The 20,839-nt window shown below is 39.2% G+C and overlaps 1 protein-coding gene across 5 annotated transcripts in view; it reads left to right on the forward strand.

Moving 5' to 3' along the window:
* The window catches only part of PRPF39 (pre-mRNA processing factor 39), a 38,924-nt gene continuing 18,085 nt past the window's right edge, over nt 1–20,839 (forward strand). Inside the window, exons 1-5 of one of the 5 annotated variants that reach the window (XM_036273082.1) lie at nt 10–114; nt 1,485–1,506; nt 16,991–17,332; nt 17,779–17,904; nt 18,554–18,672. In XM_036273082.1, coding sequence (XP_036128975.1) covers nt 17,015–17,332; nt 17,779–17,904; nt 18,554–18,672 — 563 coding nt within the window. In that variant the 5' untranslated portion in view covers nt 10–114; nt 1,485–1,506; nt 16,991–17,014. Of the gene's footprint in view, nt 115–1,484; nt 1,507–16,990; nt 17,333–17,778; nt 17,905–18,089; nt 18,425–18,553; nt 18,673–20,839 lie in introns of those variants that run through there. The other 4 variants (XM_036273073.1, XM_036273102.1, XM_036273092.1 and 1 more) reach the window with 4 other exon arrangements.

Genomic DNA, 20,839 nt, shown 5'->3' on the forward strand with positions numbered 1-20,839 from the left:
TGTGGCGCTGGTGGCGGTATTGCGGCGCTGTGGGCACTGAGACTGTGGAAGTGCCATCGTAGGCTCCGTTGGTCCAGTCTGCGGCTCATGGCATTGAGTCGCATCCGTCGTCAGGTCAGCTGGGGTGGGCGCCTTGGAATTGGCTGGAGGGGGTGATACGCTGGGCCTGAAAGGGCCTGCTTGTTTCGGGCTGCACAGGGGCCGCGGCCTCGCTCCCGCCGGGTTTGCGGCCTGGCCCGGCCTGGGCGCCCAGCTGTCTGTTTCTCTCTCCTTCCCACCTGTTGGGGGGAGCCTACGAGGTTTCTTTTCTTAGACCAAACGTTTCCCGGGCGGGCGGGGAAATGTGGGCCTCCGCTTGATTGAGGAAGCGATTGGGGGATAAGTCTGAAGCCCTCACTTCCCCGAGAGCTGGAAACCAGTGTGGCCCGATGGCGGGGAGGGGACGGGGCTCCGTAGTAGCCGCCAGAACCTTGGGAGACCAGTTCTGTTCATCCAGCTTGATGTAGGCGCCTTGTAGGTCGCGTTCCACATTGACTGCATAAGCCCAATTTTGGGGACCCTAAGTCACAGCACCCCCAAAATAAACCAAAGCTGTTGACGGGATAGAAGCAGGAAAAACTAGACGTTAAAGATCTTTTGAAGAGATCTATTTAAGAATGCCTGCCTTAAGTTTATAAGTAGTACTGCTCTTAATGTGGAATTGCTTATGATACTATAATACCGCATTATTTTATGCCATTAGATCGTTACTTTTTAGTTTGCTATTCACGGTGCCTTTTCTTTGAGGGTTTAAAGTTATTTCGCCGCTGATCCAGTGTATTCAAATACTTTCAACTTTTTTACAGCTGGGAAGGGTGAAGCTTAAGAAAGCAAGCTTCACAGATGGCAGTAACTTAAGTGTTTTGGGCTGTATAGGAGCTTAACTGCCTTAAAAAAAAGCAACTACTGTTAGGTACCCCCCCCCCCCAAATTTATAACCTCATTCTAGAGTTGCAAAAGTTGGAACTTTCCACTCTACAGCCTTTGGTAGGGAAAAGGTGAATGGAAGGAATTCTACTGAGAAAGGCTATTTCTTAGATTGTGAACTCGAGAATAATTAGGGGTTGGCCAAAGATGGCTAATTAGTAGCTGGTGTGAGATACTTGGAGAATTGAAAAGCAGAAATTTTTTAGTGTCACAGTATTTGCTATTTTTACTTATTTTTGAATAAGAAAAAGAATTTTATAGCCTGGCTGGTGTGGCCCAGTGTTTGAGCATTGACTCATTCACCAAGATGTCGCTGGTTCAATTCCCGGTCAGGGCACATGCCCAGGTTGTGGGCCCAATCCCCAGTGGGGGACATGCAGGAGGCAGCCAGTCGATGTTCTTCTCTCATCGATGTTTCTATCTCTCTCTCCCTCTCCCTTCTTCTCTCTCTAGAAATCAATAAAGAAAAAGAAAATTTTATAAATCAAATGATAAAACCTGTGTTTGTGTTTTTCAAGGGAAAGAACAGAACCTTCTGTGGTAAGTTAGCAATTCAACATAAAGCATAGGGGGGGGAGAGAGAGAGAGAGAGAGATGTATTTTTTTTTTTTTTTTTTTTTTTTTTTTTAGCCCTGGCCGGTTTGGCTCAGCGGTTAGAGCGTCGGCCTGTGGTCCTGAGAGACCCGGGTTCGGTTCCCGCTAAGGGCATGTACTTCGGTTGCAGTTTGTCCCCGGCCCTGGTCGGTTGTGCGGGTGGCAGCCACTCGATGTGTTCCTTTCACATCGATGTTTCTCTCTCTCTCTCTGTTCCTCTCTCTCCCTCCCACTCTACCTGAACAAAGAATGGAAAAATGTCCTCGGGTGAGGATAAAAAAAAAAAAAAAAAAATAGCCAAAGGAGAAAGTAGTAGTATCAACCAAATGATAATTTTTTTTCCCCCATAAAAAGCCTGAATAATTGTCCTGGCCTGTGCGGCTCAGTTGGTTGGAGTGTCTGTACAGGGAAAGGTCGAGGGTTCAATTCGTGGTCAGGGCACATACCAGGGTATCAGGTTCAATCCCCAATCCTCGGTCAAGGTGTGTCCAGGAGGCAACTGATTAGTGTTTCTCACATCAGTGTTTGTCTCTTTCTCTCTCTCTCCTTCTCCCTTCCTCTCTCAAATCAAAGAAAAAATATATCCTTGGGTGAGGATTAAAAGAAAAAAAAAACCCTGAGTGATGCAGACATTTGTGTGTGTGTGTTTTATTTCAGTTTCTGGAACATAATCTGTGACCATTCTACTTAGTCTCTGTAAACAATTGCTAAGAACCAGTGGTTATGATAATCTCTTTTCCTAACAGCAAAATCTTAAAATTAGCTTATCGGTGGATGAAGCACAAAGTAACTTGTAGATTGCAAAGTTAGTTGATTTTTTTCAATTCCTCAGACTTCTGATTTTCAGTCCTTAGGGACCTCTTCAGATTAAAAAAAAATGTTTTTATTGATTTTTTTTTTTTTAGAGAGAGAGGAAGGGAGAGATAGAAACATTGATGTGAGACAGAGACATGGATCGGTTGCCTCCTGCACATCCCCTACTGGAGATTGAGCCCGAAACCCAACCTCTCAATCCATTGAGGCACATCTTGAGATTTTTGTGTTGCTCTGTTTAAGAAAAGAATAATCACTTACCTCTTTAGGCATAAATATAGAGAGTTAAAAAAGAAGATACTAGCTAAAACTTCTCATTTTTAATTATGTGTGGGTTATTTAAGTCATCCTCCAAATTTTATGATGCAGGTTGAATTGTTAGTCAAAAGTTGAATGTATATCATAATTAAACTAAAAGTTAAAGGTGTGCTATAGAATTGTATTTTTTGCATGTACTGCATATTCACTTTATAATGTATCATATTTTATACTTGTGTACTTTATGGCTTTCTTAAGATTTTATAAGAAGGTTCAGTGTAGTAAAAAAGAATGGATTGGTTCAGTGAGTTGAGTAAAGGAGGAAAGTTTCATTAGTCTAAGAGAAGAGAGTGTGCCAAGGCGCAGGCATGAAGGTTTTGGGCTCTGTAAATGCCAATGAAGAAGAATACTGAAGGATTAATACATTTGAAAAGTTAAGTTGGGACCAGTTATAGCACTCACTTTTTCAACAAATACTTAGTACTGTTTATACCAGATACTGCTTTAGGTTCTATGGACATAGTAGTGAACAAAATCAAGGTCTCTGTTCTCACTGAATTTAATAGTCTAGTAATACTAATTTTTTTTTTTTTTTGGACGTGCCCTTAGCAGGAACCGGACCCGGGACTCTCTGGTCTGCAGGCCTACGCTCCAACCGCTGAGCCAAACTGACCAGGGCTAAATTTTTTTTTTAAACCTCACCCATAGAGAGAGGGAGAGAAAGGGAGAGAGAAACATTGATGTGAGAGGGAGACATCGACTGGTTGCCTCTCGTGTGACCCTGACCAGGGCCAGGGCCAAACCATAACTGAGGTACGTGCCCTTGGCGAGAATCGAACCCACGACTGACTCATGGGTACGCAGGCCAATGCTTTACTGCTGAACCAAACTGGCAGGGGCCTAGTAATATTAATTTATTGTGGTAATTGTATAGCATTGTTTTACAAATATTTTGACTGCAGCCCATAATACAGAGTGGGGCAAAAGTAGGTTTATAGTTGTTTGCATGGAAAACAATGCAAGAATAAACTGTTTTGTGTTCTCACAACTGTAAACCTACTTTTGCCCCACCCTGTATTATGTGCATGTAACATTGCAACCCAATAAACCGTAGTTGAATTGTGTGTGTACTTCAACAATGTGCCTTTAATGTGTGCGTGTGCTCTGATATATTTTTTCTATTCTATATGTTTTCATTTTTTTAAAAAGGGAAGCTGGTTTAAAGCAATCTGAAGTTTGAAAAACATTCAAGAGGGGAGATAATAATTATTCAAATTGTAATAATAGTGCGAATGAAAAGAAGAGGGTAGTTAATTAAAAAAATTTTTTTTCCTGTATTAATTTTTAGAGAGAGAGGAACATAGATGAGAGAGAACATCAATTGGCCGCCTCCTGCAGGTCCCCCACTGAGGATTGGGTCCACACACCGGGCATATGCCCTGACCAGGAATCAAACAATTGACCTCCCGGTACATGAGTCGACGCCCAACCACTGACCACTGAGCCACACCGGCAGGGCAGATAGTTAATTTTTATAGCAAGGTATGTGTGATTATTTTGCAGATTAGGCTTAGAGAGGTTAACTTAACTTTCCCAAGTTCCCTAATTAATAACTGGGCCAAATCTTTAATTCAGTTCTGTCAGGCTGTAAAGTCCAAGCACTTTATTATGTTATTTCTTATTTTGTTATGAAGTAATACACTGGGTTTTAGTCTGGAGGGGGGGACTAAAGAATCTGATGCTATTTATTTATTATTTAATGAATTGTGTGTGTTCTAGGCCTCCAGGTATACAGTACCCTATATTGGTAGATCTGGTCCTTACTGGCAATAAACTTATAATCTAGTAGGGAAGATAGACATTGAACAAAGTATCACAAATGTGTGTGCTATGGAAGAAAAACATTGCTGTAGAAGCATCATTGGAAACTCCTTATTAATTTGGGGGGCATGGGAATACTTTTCAGGAAGTGATGTTTAAATTTTGCTCAGAAGAATGAGTAAGCTTCAGTTAAGTTGAAGGCTCTGGGTGGGAATGTGGGATATAAGGAGAGCATTCCCAGTAGAAACTGCATACACTAAAACTCTGAAGCTGAAAGGAGCTAAATTGGAAAACAAAATAAAACCTCAAAGGAAATAGAATTTCTGGAATGTAGAACTTAGTAGAGAATAGGGAAGAGTTTTGGTCTTAGACAGGATAGGTTTGAATCCTAGCTGTATTTCTTACTACTCATGTAGCCTTGGACAAGTTATTTAATCAGTGTTTTATTTTTCCCCATTCTTAAAAATGGGAAAATGGAATTTAACAATATATTTGTTCACTAAACAGTGACTCTTACTCTTGTCACTAGTAGCTAATTGAAGTTATAGCAGTACATGATGACATGCTTTTATTCACTCATTCTTTCAAAAATAATGTCTTCACTGTGCCAGGCAATTCAATACAGTTTACATACCATAGTTGAGTCGCACATGTGTGTATAATTTCACCAAACAATATACCTTTACTATGTGTAGCATACTCTGATAGAAATTTTTTCTGTTCTGTTTTTCATTTGCAAAAACGGAGAAGATAATCTAAAGTAATTAAAAGTTTGAAAAATACTGGTCTAGTGGGGAGATAATGATTACTTAAACTATAGCAAGAATAGTGTGACTAAGAAGAATGGGCTAGTTAATTCTTATGTCAGGGTATACTAAATAAATTGTTTACTATGTTAGAATATAATAAATCCTATGGATAAAAGAAAAATGTAGAGGAAGGTAAAGGAGATCAGATATGCTAGGCTTGAAAGCAAGTTACAATTTTATTTTTTATAATTTTTTTTTATTCCTCACCTGAGGATATTTATGTTTCTATTTATCACCAGATAGAGTGGGAGGGATGGAAGGAGAGAGAGACAGAGAGAAACATCAATATGATAGAGCCACATCAACTGACTGCCTCCCCGCACAACCTGACCAGGGCTGGGGACGAACTGCAACCTAGGTACATGCCCTTGACTGAAATCGAACCCATGACTTACGGGTCCGCTGGCCGACGCCCTAACCCCTGAGTCAAACTGGCCAGGGCAATCGATACAGTTTTAAAAATTAAACAAAAAAGGACAGAAGAGACAGCGCTAAAAGCAAGAAAATATAAAGTAAATTATAAAGAGGTAACAGGAGATATTGCACCAGTGAAACAGGAATAGGAGAATATAAAATGCATTATTCAGAGAATTAAAATAGAAATTAAAATTTTAATTCATGTATTTAAAATCCCGTAAGAGGAATATATCAGAATAGAATGAGTCGAAGAGATGGGAAACAAATGTGGAGAAAAAAGAAATGTAGAGGATCAGTCCAAGAGGTCCAACACCTGTGTGCTGTGAGTTTAATCAACTGATATAAAGTAGAAAATCAAGGAGAGAAATGATCAAATACATGATAAAAATAAAGCATAAGAGTTGAATGATGTAAATGTCTAGATTAAAATAGGCTTGCAGAATGAATGGCAAAGATTTGCTTTAAGGCACATCTTGTGAAATTTCGGAACACTGAAGAGAAACTAAGTTTCCATGGGGGAAGAAAAACAGGTCAGGAATGAAAATGGCATCAGATTTCTTAATAGCAACTCCAAATACTAGGAAACAGTGGCTGGATTGCTTCAAAACTCTAAGAAAAATTATTTTAATTCTAGAATTTTATACTTTATCATTCAATTATAAGGATTTTAGAATTGGAAACATCTTAATTTTTTTTTTTACCCCCACACACTTTTTGTCAGAATGTTATAGAAATGATTCTCCAAAAAGGAGTAAACCAAGAAAAAAAATTTTTTTTTGGCTGTTATAAATGAGTTATATTCCAGGAGATAAGTGAAAGGAATTCCTTGGATCAAAATGAACAGATAAACCTAGACAAGACAAATCGTCTAAATTGCTGCAGGTATGATGGTTTTAGAAAGGATGTCTCCAGAAGGAAAAATGGAATTGACAAGTATTAGAGCCAGTTGTTTTGGAGGGAATTTTGTAAGAGCTCTTCAAGCATGTGGGTCATTTTTTAGAGTTAGTCAAGCATATGAAAATTAATGAGGACATATTTTTTATTATTATTTTTTGTTCAGGTAGAATGGGAGGGAGAGAGAGGAACAGAGAGAGAGAGAGAGAGAGAGAAACATCGACGTGAAAGGGACACATCGAGTGGCTGCCACCCGCACGACCAACCAGGGCCAGGGACAAACTGTAACCGAGGTACGTGCCCTTAGCGGGAACCGAACCCAGGAATCTCTGGACCGCAGGTCAACACTCCAACCGCTGAGCCAAACTGGCCAGGGCTTATTTATTATTTTAAAGGTTGTTTGCCAATTTGAACTTTTTAAAAAAATATGTTTGTATTGATATTTTTAGAAGAAGGGAGAGAGAGATAGAAACCTCGATGTAAGAAGAAACATCTATGGCTGCTTCCTGCTTGCCCCTACTGGGGATAAAGCCCACAACTCAGGCCTGTGCCCTGACCTGGAATCAAACCAGGACCTCTCAGTCCATGGAACAATGCTCAAGCCACTGAGCCACACTGGCCGGTCATGAGGGAAGATTTTAAAAGGTAGAAGCCTCCTGGTTGGTTTTGCTCAGTGGTTAGAGTGTCGGCCTGTGGCACTGGAGGGTTGCAGGTTCGATCCCTGGCCCTGTGTCTGTCTCACATAGGTGTTTCTCTCTCTCTTTCCCCTTCCTTCCACTCTCTAAAAATCAATGGGAAAAATTTCCTCAGGTGAGGATTAACAAAACAAAACAAACAAGCAAGGAAATGTAATTATAGTATACAAGATAGTATTTACATAGGCCTGCTAATACAAAGCTGAATATTGATTTAACCCCAAACTGAAATAATATTGGGAGAACCTGAGAGGGAAATTGTGCACATATGTTTGGTATAATAGCTAAATCCAGCCCTGGCCGGTTTGGCTCAGCGGTTAGAGCGTCGGCCTGCGGTCCTGAGAGACCCGGGTTCGGTTCCCGCTAAGGGCACGTACCTCGGTTGCAGTTTGTCCCCGGCCCTGGTTGGTCGTGCGGGTGGCAGCCACTCGATGTGTTCCTTTCACATCGATGTTTCTCTCTCTCTCTCTCGGTTCCTCTCTCTCCCTCCCACTCTACCTGAACAAAAAAAATGGAAAAATGTCCTCGGGTGAGGATAAAAAAAAATAGCTAAATCCAAATCTTAATGCACAGTAACAATGATTAAAATTGGGGGGAAAAATAAAGGAATAAGATATACCTACAGATAAACTCTGTGTTGACTACCAATTCTTTGAAGTCAATGTCAAATTCAACAGCCTTTTTTCCTCTTAAAACTTCTGCAAAAAGATTTAAAACGCATTGTAAAGTTCATTTTGTTTTCTGTAGTTATTTTAAATTATAGCACTAATGTTTGGATAGCACTTTCTAAGAAATTCATTGTTTGCAGTAATACTTTAATTTCTGTGAATTTAATTTTTAAGACTTTCACGAGCTTTTTTTTTTTTTTAATCTCATTTGATGTTCTCAATAGCCCTATGAAACGGATAATGCAATTATTATTCCCATTTAGTGTGAGAAAAGTAGGATCAGGGCTCACACCTCTCCCCCACCTCCACACTATTTTTTGTAGAATTTACCATACTATGCTTTATCTTCTTGTAATGAGGGAAGGATCTGCAAATTCCTAGTCTTTTGTGCTGATTTTTTTTTAATCCTCACCCCGGGATCTTTTTCTATTTATCTTAAGATAGAATAGGGGAAGGGAGAAAGAGAGAGAAACATGGATCTGAGAGACATCGATTGGTTGCCTCCCACATGACCCTGGCAAGGGCCAGGGACTGAACCCAAAACCAAGGCATGTGCCCTTGACCAGGATCGAACTCATGACTCCGGTCCACAGGACAACACTAACCCTTTAACCAAACTGGGCATGGCTAGTCTTTTGTACTTTATAATTCCTAATTTACTTAGAAGGTAGCTGTTTCCCTTTTTGTTTTATTGTGGTAAAAACCATGTAACATAAGATTTACTTTAATCTTTTTTTTTTGTTAATCCTCACCTGGGGATATTTTTCTACTTATTTTTACGAGACCAGTGCTCTAACCCCTGAGCTACGGAGCCTTTCTACTTATTTTTAGATAGAGTGGAAGGGAGGGAGGAAAAGAGAGAGAGAAACATTGATGTGAGAGAGACACATTGATTGGTTGCCTCCCATACAACCCTGACCAGGGCTGGGGATCAAACCTGCAACCCTGTCATGTGCCCTTGATGTGGAATCAAACCAGTGACTCTCCAGTCCACAGGCTGATACTCGAATCACTAAGCCAAAGTGGCCGGACTTAACTATTTTTAAATGTGTATTTCAGTAGTGTTAGGTATATTCACATGGTTGTGAAACAGATCTCCAGAACTTTTGCATCTTGCAAATCTGAAACTATATCCATTGAACACAACTCACTCATTAAACAAAGACCCCCTTTTCTTCCTCTCTCTAGTCCCTGATAACCATCATTCTACTTTTTGTTTCTATGAGTTTGACTACTCTAAATAACTCAAGTAGAATTATACAGTATTTGTCTTTTTTGTGAATGGCTTAACAGAGCATAAGGTTCGTCCATACAGCATATGACATGGTTTTCTTCATTTTATTTTATTTTTAGTGCTTTATTTATGTATGTATTTATTTAAACTCATCTTTATTGTTGAATGTATTACAGATGTCCCCCTTTTTTCCCTCCATGGACCCCCCTCCTCCCCAATCCCACCCCCCTCCTGCCTTCTTCACACTATTGTCGGTGTCCATTGGTTATGCATATATGCATAGACGTTCTTTGGTTTATCTCATCCAGTCCTCCCTTCCCCCTTCTCTTTGAGGTTCATCAGTCTAACAACCAATTTGTACTTCTTAATTCCTTTATCTTTTTCACCCATCCCCCCAACCTCCGCCCCAACACAAAGTTTTCTATATTGCCCTGGCCAGTTTGGCTTAGCGGTTGGGGAGCATTGGCTTGCGGACCAGAGAGCCTTGGGTTCGGTTCCCACTAGGGGCACGTACCAAAAATAAATAAATAAATAAATAAATAAATAAATAAATAAATAAATAAGTTCTCTGTATCTATGAGTCTGTTTCTGTTCTGCTTGCTCATTTTGTTTGTAGATTCAATTGCTGATAGATATGTATTAATTGCCATTTTATTGTTTATACTTTTGTTCTTCTTCAAGAAGACCCTTCAACATTTCATATACTACTGGTTTGGTGGTGATGCATTCCTTTAGCTTTTTCTTGTCTGGAAAACTCTTTATATGTCCATCAATACTAAAGGATAACTTTGTAGGATAGAGTAATCTAGGTTGTAGGTCATTGCTTTTCATCACCTTTAAGATCTCTTGCCACTTCTTTCTGGCCTGCAAAGTTTCTTTTGAGAAATCAGCTGACAGTCTTATGGGAGCTCCTTTGTAGGAGACGAAAACTTTTCTTTTGCTGCTTTTAAGATTCTCTGTTTGGCCATGGCCTGTTTTGCTCAGTGGTTAGAGCATCGGCCCACAGACTGGAAGAGTCCTGGGTTCGGTTCCCACCAGGGGCACATACCTCAGGTGCAGTTTGTCCCCGGCCCCAGTTGGGGTCATGTGGGTGGCATCCACTTGATGTGTCTCTCTCACATCGATGTTTCTCCCTCCCGCTCTATCTGAAGATAAATGCAAAAATGTCCTAGGGTGAGGATGGAAAAAAAAAAAAAGATTCTCTCTTTGTATTTAACCTTTGGCATTTTGATGATGTGTCTTGATGTGGACCTTTTCAGGTTCATCTTGTTTGGGACTCAGTGCTACCTGGACTTGTATGTCTGTTTCCTTCACCAAGTTAAGGAAGTTTTCTGTCATTATTGTTTCAAGTAGGTTTTCAATTTCTTGTTCTCTCTCTTCTTCTGACACCCCCGTGATGTGAATATTGGTATGCTTGAAGTTGTCCTAGAGACTCCTTGCACTATCATTTTTTTGGATTCTTTTTTCTTTTTGCTGTTCTGGTTAGGTGCTTCCTTATATTCCAAATCGATGGTCTGCTTCTTGGCTTTACCTACTCTACTATTGATTCCCTGTAAATTATTCTTTATTTCAGTTAGTACATCCTTATTTATGACTGGTCCTTTTTTATGTTGTTGATGTTCTCACTAAGTTCCTTGGAGGTCTTAGATTTTTGAAGGTCTCACTAAGTTCCTTGTATGTCTCACCAAGTTCCTTGAGCAACTTTATAAGCTGTGTTTTGAACTCTGCATCTGATTGATTGCTTATCTCCATTTTGTTTAATTCTTTTCCTGGAGTTTTGTTCTTTTAATTCATTTGGGACATGTTTCTTTGTCTCCTCATTTTGGCTGCTTCACTGTAATTGTTTCTATGTATTAGGTAGAGTTGCTATGTATTCTAGGCTTGGTAGGGTGGTCTTTTGTTGTAGGTATCCTGTAGGATCCAGTGGCACAGCCTCCCTGGTCACTCCAGCTGGGCCCTTGAGGTGCACCTCTCGTGTGGACTGTACAGCCTTCTGTTGTAATTGCTTGATTGCTGTTGGCATGTCAGTGGAAGGGATTTACTCAGGCTGATCTGCTGTAAGGACTGGCTGTGCCCACTGACCACTGGCCTCTGACTGCCTTGCATGATTAGCTGTGTAGGGGCCCACCACACAGAGTAAGACTTACTTCAGCAGGGCCCTGGTACCCACTGAGTCCACTCATTGAGTGTGTCACTTGTGGAGGTGGTTGGGTGGTGGTGTTTAGATGTGGTCTGAAGCTGTCCACTGGGTGTGCTGGCTCTGGGGCAAGATCAGCTACTGCCTGTGTTCTATCCGGGGCCACCTGGTATATGCTACAAAGTGATCTGTAGGTGGCTGCTGCTTATGCTGGGCTTGGAGGTGCCTAGGAAAAGCCAAGTTGTGAACCAAGGCTGGCTGCTTCTAGTGATAGGTTTGGGGCAACTTAATGAGAAGTATGGGGCTCGCTGAGACCAGATACTGCTTGTTTGAGAGATTTTAGGAAACTCTGAAGCAGGATCTAAGACAGGCCAATCCTGTGGAAAAGTCACTGGGAACAGCTTGGGTGGGTCTGAAGGTTGGGTAGGGCAGGGCCTCAAGGAATCTCCAGGGTGGGGCAAACAGTGTGAGCCAGGTTGTTGGAGTCCCACATATGGCTACTGTCTGCCGCCCCTGGGAAGGGCTCACCAAAGGAACATCAGCCTTCACCAGCGCGTCTGTCCAGAAGAAAGCGACCTCTCCAAGGCCAAACAGCTCAGTTCTTTCCTGTATGTCTCTGGCGCCCCTCAACCTGCCTCTCCTCCGACCTTAGAGGGAGCAAGTCCTAGTAAGTCCTTGCGCTGGTCCTTTAAGAGGAACTGCCTGGGGCTCCAGTAGTCTCAGCCTCCCTCAGCCTCAGTTTCCACTGGCTTTTTCAGCCAGAAGTTATGGGGACTTCCCTTCCTGGCACTGGAACCCTGAGCTGGCGGCCTGGTGTGGGAGGGAGACACCCCTCAGTTCTCAGGGAGGACCTTCACAGCTGAGGTTTCCTCCTGATTTTTATCCACCACATGTGGGTGTGGGACCAGCCTATCCGAACCTCTGCCCCTCCTACCAGTCTCAGTGTGGCTGCTGCTTTAATTTTATAGTTGTAGGACTTCCATTCAGCTTGATTTCAGGTGGTTATGAATGACGGTTGTATTGTAGTTTAGTTGTAATCTTGATGTGGTTGTGGGAGGAGGCGAGTGCCGCATTTACCTACGATGCCATCTTGACCCAGAAGTCAGTTTCCTTCATTTTAAAGGCTGAGTAATATTTCATGTATGTATATACCACGTTTCATTTATCTATTTTTTTTGTTGACGGACATCTGAGTTGCTTCCTCCTCTTGGCCACTGTGGATAGCACTGTTATGAAATGGGTTCGCTCTTTGAGACCCTGCTTTCAGTTAATTTGGATATATACCCTGAGTAAGGATTTTTGGATCACCTGGTAGTTCTGTAACTGAAAGCAGGGTTTGACTGCCTGCCACCACGAAAGACAAACTCATGAAACAGGTTCTGTTAAAAAGGAAAGCGATTTATTTGGGTGCTGGCCACCTGAGAAGGTGGCAGTCTCAAGCCTCAAAGTCCATCTTAATGTCTCAGTGCAGGCAGGGATTTCATAGAAAGGAAGAAGGAAAGCAGACCAAAGAGATCAGGGGGAAGGGCTGTAGATGTGCAGGCAGTGTCCTTGCTGGTCCCAATATGGATCTTTAGTGTCAACATACTGGAACTGGTCAGTCATTGCCAGTCAAATTCTGCAGTTGGGTGATCTGTGTCAAAGTCATGGTCAAGGCTGTTTCTTTCTTTCTTTTTCTTTTTAATGTTTTGATTGATTTTTAGATAGAGAGGAAGGAAGAGGGAGAGGTAGAAACAACAGAGAGAAACATTGATCAGCTGCCTCCTGCACGCCCCCTGCTGAGGATTGAGTCCACAACCCAGGCGTGTGCCCTGACTGGAAATCGAACCGGGATGTCTCAGTCCATGGGATGATGCTCAGTCCACTGAGCCACACAGGCTGGGCCCCTTTTTTGATTTTTTTAATTGAATTTTTTTATTTCTGTTGAGTGGTAGGAGTTCTTTGTATATTCTGGATACTAAAAGATTTGCAAATACCTATTTTGTAGGTTGCATTTTTACTGTCTTGATTGTGTATCTTTTTTGAATTTTAGATAATATTTATTAAAGTAGGGAATAGTGAAACTTGATTGTGTCCTTTGATGTGCAAAAGTTCTAAGGTGTGCTGCAGCAGCCCCCTTTGTCTATTTTTGTTGCTGCCTGTGCTTTTAGTGTCATATCCAAGAAATCATTGGCAAGCCTAGTGTCATGAAGCTTTTCTCCTGTGTTTTGGAAGAGTTTTAGTTTTTGGTTTTACATTTAGGTTTTTAAGGCATTTTGAGTTCATTTTTAAAAAAAATATGTTTCTATTTATTTTTTTAAAGAGAGAGAGAAACATCCATGTGAGAGAGAAACATTGATCAGCTGCCTCCTGCACGCCCCCTACTGGGGATTGAGCCGGCAACCTGGGAATATGCCCTGACCGGCAATCCAACTGGTACTGTTCAATCAGTGAGACAATGCTCAATCCACTGAGCCACACCGGCTGTACTGAGTTCAGTTTTCTATATGGTGATAAGATAAGTATCCAACTTCATTCTTTTGCATGTGAAAATCCAGTTTTCCCATCACCATTTGTTAAAGAGACTGCCCTTTTCTCACTTAGTATATTTGGCCCCCTTGTTGGAGATAATTTACCTATGTATGTGAAAGTTTATTTCTGGGTGCTCTGTTATATTCTATTGGTCTTTTGTCTTTATTTCAGTACCACGTGTTGTCTTCCTTCTTTTGATAGTTTTTTTTTTTTTTTCTTTTAACCTATTTGCCATATAATGTTGCTAGTTGAACTGGTTGTTAAAGAAAACTGGTACTGATTGCCACATTATGAAGAATATCTTGGAATAACTTATTAAAAAATAACTTTAGTATGTTCTTTTGGCCCAGTGATTTTTTTTTTTAAATAATCTGAAAAATAATTTCCCTAAGGGTAAGGCTGATGTTCTTAATTCTTTTTACAACACTATATAATTGCAGGATGTGGAGTAATTGACAAAGTGAAGATACAGAGAGGTGGTAAATTTGCTGATTCTAGAAGAAACCTGTACGTCCACTTAATATGCAAATAGAATAGGACAGGTAGTAAATGAGTCAGATGCTATCAACCAAAAATCTTTTGCTTTTTGACAGTGCACTTTTAAATAAAAGGACACAAAGCAATGACTAAATTGCATTCAGAAAATGAATCTTCAAATGTGTCTTTAAAGAAGGAGGATGAAGAGAAATAAATGTAGTAACTTCTTTGACTTTTCTAAGGCCTCAAATGGTTTAGGAAAAGTTCTTGACAATCAATCATCAAGAAGCATGGAACTCAGATTTTTCTGGTAGTCTAATGCTTTGGATTCTTTATTATGTACCAACGTTATTTCTTATATTTTTTTCTTCTCAAATTTCTCTGTAGAATTTCTTCTCAAATTGAATTCCTCTGTGAATTTTCTTCTTTTATCATTTCTCAAATCCTTCTAGTGTTACCCTGCTTATTCTGTTGCTTACCCTTCCACTTCCCTAATACAAACCTTCATTCTGGTCAGTCTGTCGTCTTGTCTTTGAACCAATCCTAATTTCTATTTTTTTGTGTACTGTCAAGAAAGTTTGTTCTGTCAAATTAAATAGGCTGTTTCCTATTCTGTAATATTTTATTCTTACCTATTATTTCAAAATCTATAGTTTTTCAAATTAAGACCAAGTTCTGTATTTCATGAAGCATTTCTAGATGGCTGTAATTTTCAGTTGATTTCTTTAATTTTATTTTTTGTTTCATTTGAAATTCTTTCATTGTTTCCCATGAATTTTTTTTTTATCTCTTTCTGACTAGCTGATAAACCTTATAGAGTGAGGAGACTTACATTTATCTATTCTCTACGAGGAATGTAGTAGAGTGCTAGGTATACCTCAGGTACTGAAAACTTTTCTGTACCCACCTGACCTCCCTGCACTTCCCTTATTTTCCTTTTTAAAAAAAAATTCCCTAGATTTACCTGGTTATAACTAATTCTTCCAGTGGCATTCAAGCTCAGGTCTCTTGATTTAACATTTTAAATTTATCCTTATTTGGGAAAAAGTTTGCTGTGTACTACATTTTGAAAAAATGACATTTAAAACCTAGATTTCATATGCTCTTGACAATTTAAAAGCTGCCCTCTATACACACACACAAAATCTAAAACTAGTAAGAAGAGAAACCAACAAAAATGTTATACAGTGTATATCACGAAGATCTGATTTCCTTAGTTTACAAAGAGTTTGTACAAGCCAGTGAGAATAAAAATTAGTAATGCAATGGTCAAGGCACATGCCCATGTTGCAGGCTTAATAATCCCCAATGGAGGGCGTGCAGGAGGCAGCCATTTGATGTTTCTCTCTCTCCTTCTCCTGTCCTCTCTCTGAAATTAAAAAAAAAAAAAAGAAATGCAGTAGAAAATAGGGACAAATGATGTGAAAAGGCATTTAAGGGAAAAAAATAAAAATTCAACCTCCTTGTAGTTTAAGAAATGCAAATCAAAATGAGGTTCTGCTCTTATTTATTTATATTTTTATTAAAAAAAATTTTTTTTCTATATTAATTTTAGTGAGAGAGGAAGGGAGAGGGATAAAGAGATAGAAACATTAGTGAGAGAGAACATCAGTTGGCTGCCTCCTGCATGCCCCCTACCAGGGATTTGGCCCACAAGCTGGGCATGTGCCCTGACTGGGAATCAAACCGGCAACCTCTTGGTACATGGGTCGACGCTAAACCACGGAGCCACATCGGCCAGGCTATTTATATTTATTTTTAAATAAAATGAACAAAAATTAAGTTTCGTGGTACTTAGTGTTGACAAGGGGAGATGGAGAAATGGACATTTTCATATATCGTTAGTGGGTTAATCAGTTAGGAATGCATTTGTCTGAAAGTAATGGAAAATTTATCAATTGCTAGTAGTTTAAACAACTAGGGATTTATTTTTCTCACACAGTATAAATCTGGCATTGTGTTGTTAATAACTTGGTGATGTCATGGCTGGCATTTCTTAATTTTTCTGGCCATTCTCTATTGACTACTTCATGTACATAAGTTGTTTCAGATAGTTCACAGTCAAGGTAAAAAGAAAAAAAAAAGTGGCGCCCTGGCCAGTTTGGCTCAGCAGTTACAGCATCGGCCTGCGGACCAGAGAGTCCCGGGTTTGGTTCCTGCTAAGGGCATGTACCTCGGTTGCAGTTTTCCATAGTGGCTGCACTAGTCTGCATTCCCACCAGCAGTGTACTAGAGTCCCCTTTTCTCCACACCCTTGCCAACACTTGTTGTTTGATGATTTGTTGATGGCGGCCATTCTGACAGGTGTGAGGTGATACTTCATTGTTGTTTTATAAAAACCTAATTATGATTGTAGCAGAGATCAAGAATCAAATTAATATATTTCTTTAATAGCTAATGAGAGCTTATTTTTAAAAATAGGTGGTTTTGCCCTGGCCGGTGTGGCTCAGTTGGTTGGACATTGTCCTGGGCACTGAAAGGTTACTGGTTTGATTCTTGGTCAGGGCACATGCCAGGTTGCAGGTTCTATCCCTGGTAGGGGGCCTGCAGGGGGCAGCCAATGTTTTACTCTCACATTGATTTTTCTTTTTCTCTCCCTCTCCCTTCCTCTTTAAAAATCAATTGAAAGAAAAGGTGGTTTTGATGATGCCAAATAAACATTTGGAGGATGTTTCTCTTTATTTTTGTTTCTACAGATCATTAACTGAAAACAAACAGCTATGCAAAATTCTCACATGGATGAGTATCGAAATTCTAGTAATGGCAGCACAGGCAACAGTTCAGAGGTAGTGGTAGAACAGTCTGCTGATTTCAGTACTGAAATTATGAATGTTACGGAAATGGAACAGTCACCTGATGGACCTCCTAATGTGAATGCAACTACAGAAGAAAATGAAATAGCAAATGCTGTGGACCTTCCAGTGACAGAAACAGAAGCAAATTTCCCTCCAGAATATGAAAAATTTTGGAAAACTGTAGAAAATAATCCTCAGGACTTTTCAGGCTGGGTATATTTGCTTCAGTATGTAGAACAGGAGGTTAGTAACTTTTTAATGGGACTAAAGGGACAGATTAATCAAGTCATGATTAGACTGGATCTTTTTGTAATTAAGGTTGCTGGTTTTATAATTTTCTGATTAAGTTGAATAACAGTAGATATATACATTTTTTAGCTTCAAAAAACTTTCATGTCTTTTGTATGTTATAGAAAGTGAGTATTAGTAAAGTCAAAGTCTAATGTAACAAATGCTGTATGTATGTATCTGTATAAAATTTGTGAATAAAAAGTTACCTTGTAGTTTGATAAAATTAGTACCTCTGTTTCAAAGGATAAGATTGCATTTGTAGGGGAAAGGACTTCTGTGTGTGTGGTTTTTATACCTGCCCTTTATTTTATTTGATATCATACATTTGAAAGGAATAATAAATATTTTTGTGACAAAAACTTCCAAGATATTTAAATGTCTCATTTTATTTTCATCAGAATCACTTGATGGCTGCCAGGAAAGCATTTGACAAATTTTTCATACATTATCCGTATTGCTATGGTTACTGGAAAAAGTATGCAGACCTTGAAAAGCGGCATGACAACATTAAACAATCTGATGAGGTGCGTACATCACTGAATAAAATTGTTTCCATTAGGTACTGTAAGCCAAATAACAAAACAAAGACTTTTTTTTTTTTTGGCTGGCAGTACCTACGATTTGTGGTCAAACAATTTTATAGGGTATTTTATTTGCATTTGTCACTCTTGTGGCATTTGTAGCTAATATTTTCTCTCTTTGTTGGCAGGTGCGTTAAACCTCTACAGTTTGTCAAGCTTTGCAGTGCAAGCCTCTGTATTACACTGCAGCTTAACAAGTAGGGCAGGGCTTTTCTCTCACTTACATTTATTTCTCATTTTCCAAACAATATAGTTGGTTTGCTAGTCACATTTGCTACGTCTTATTGCATTTTTGGTCAGACGCTGTCATTGGTGCTCTAATGGGTCTGTGCCCTATGGTCTGTAACCCAAAGCCTGCCCACACAACCCGGTCAGAATGCAGGGACTGCTGCGCTTTGAAGATCAAGACTCTGCACCTGGGGATCAGAACATTGCCATGTTCTATCCAACCTCCACCCAAATGGTAATGGTAGATTATTTAAACAAAATTCCAGTAATTAGTATTTCTAAGGTTCACCGGATAACACAGTGTTACCTCTCTGTTAAGAAATAATTAAATATTTGAAGTACAGTTTTGTTGTTTTCTTCTTAGGTGTATCGACGGGGGCTTCAGGCAATACCTCTTAGTGTTGACCTTTGGATACATTATATAAACTTCTTAAAAGAAACATTGGATCCTGGGGATTCTGAGACAAACAATACAATAAGAGGGTATGTGAAACTCTGATAATCAATCTCTACCATAATTTTTTAACCATTGCAAAGTATTTTACAGTATCGAGGTACTGTATTTTATTTGACCAAATTCTTACTTGTAGGAAATAATCAGCGCTTCAGTGAATGTCTCTATACGAGTCAATATTTACTATGTTGAGCATGCTAGAAATGGGACTCTGTCAGAAGGACCACACAGCTAAATTTTATGAAACGTTTCTTTAAAAGTGGTATTTTAAACTCTCATAGTGTATGAGAGTAGTCATTTTCCCATAGCCAAACCACATTTTTCTTTAACTTTCAGTGGTATCACATTTAGTTTACATATCTCTAGATTGTTCATTCTGGTTTGCCATCTTTTCATCTGTTCACATAAGCCATTTTCACATTCCCTTTTCATATCATTTGCTCCTTTTACTTTTGGATTATCTTTTTCTTATTGATTATAGAAATTTAAAAAAAATTTTTTAAAATTAAAGTATGTGCTTATAGTTTAAAAAGTTAGTATTAAACTGCTTGTAACAAAAAAAGCAGTTCTTCCACCCCTCTTCAAATATTTTAGCTGCTGCTTCTAGTATTTTCTAACATGTTTGTAATATTAGCTATCTGAGTGCTTGCTTTCTCTGTTTATTAACTGAGGACATAATTTTGTTATGGTAACTAAGAACTTTAGTTCACTTCTTATTTTTCCATTCCTCAATTTTCCAAATGGATAGGTTTTATAACCTTTGTTTTTCCTGGATTTAATTACTACTTCTTCCCCTCCCCACCTTCATCCACTTGCCTGGTTTTCTTTGAACATTTAAAAAATTTCACCCCTCCAAAAGCTACTTTTAGAACTAAATACTACTTTACATAATGTACAAATGCTATGTAAGTTATTTTCTGGAGTTAAAATATTCCACTTAGTATGAAATTGTAAAAGAGAATTACACTCTGAAATTGGTAAATTCCATTTTTTTTCCCTTCCCTCTTGGAGCTGTCCCTCCTGGAACCTTCTCTTCTATAGTCTGGATGGTTTGTTCTGTTCTCTTTCTGTCATACAGATCTACTTTGGGATTTCTTTATCATTATGATTCTAGGATTTATCTTTACCTCATTCCTGGGTTTCCAGCTCTATTTATTAAGAGTTTATTAGATCCTGTTCTTTCTTGGTTGATGCCTATCTTTAAAATATACATAAATATAAATATAAATATAAATATACACACACACACACCACACACACATTTTTTTTTTAATTCCTCACACGAGGATATATTTCTATTTATTAACAGATAGAGTTGTGGGGGGGGAGAGAAACATCGATGTGATAAAGCCACATTGACTGCTTGCCTTCCGCATGACCTGACCAGGGCCGGGAACAAACTGCATCTGAGCTACTTGCCCTTGACTGGAATCGAACCTGTGACTCATTGGTCTGCGGGCCAACGCTCTAACTGCTGAGCCAAACTGGATAGGGCTCATGCCTTTTAGAGAAGTACATTGTATTACTTGATAAAGGATGCCTGGGATTAAAAATAAGAGGAATTAAGACTTTGTATGTCTCAAACACCCAAATTAATTGTCCCAAGGGGTACAGAGTTGAAAGTAATTTTTACTTAGGGCTTTGAAGGCATCTCATCATTAACTTGTAGCTTCTTTTGTTGCTATTGTGAAGTATGATACTATTCTTCTAGATTATTTTTATATGACCCGTTTTTCCTCATGGAAGCTTTAAAAATGTTCTTTTTATCTTTGATTTAATGCAATTCTCTAATGATGTGTTTGGTATGGGTTTTCTTTTTTTTTCTAATTCTTTGTGCTTATTATTTAGTGGGCTTTTTCAATCTGGGATGCTCATGTCCTTATTTTTATTGATTTGAAAGAGACAGACGTTGATTTGTTGTTCCACTTAATTATGTATTCTTTGGTTGATTGATATATGTATCCTTTCTGGAGATTGAACCTGGCAACCTTGGTGTATCAGGACAATGCTCTAACCAGCTGAGCTAACCAGCCAGGGCTTGTCCTTCTAGTCTTAGATATGTTGTTATTGTGTATATCCTTTTTTTTTTTTTAATCACTTGAGGACACTTTTCCATATTTTGTTCAGATAGAGTGGGAGGGAGAGAGAGAGAGAGAAACATCAATGTGAAAGGAACACATCGAGAGGTTGCCAACC

Source organism: Molossus molossus, unplaced genomic scaffold (assembly GCF_014108415.1).
Source record: "Molossus molossus isolate mMolMol1 unplaced genomic scaffold, mMolMol1.p scaffold_m16_p_1, whole genome shotgun sequence".
In the NCBI taxonomy this organism is placed as follows: Eukaryota; Metazoa; Chordata; class Mammalia; order Chiroptera; family Molossidae; genus Molossus; species Molossus molossus.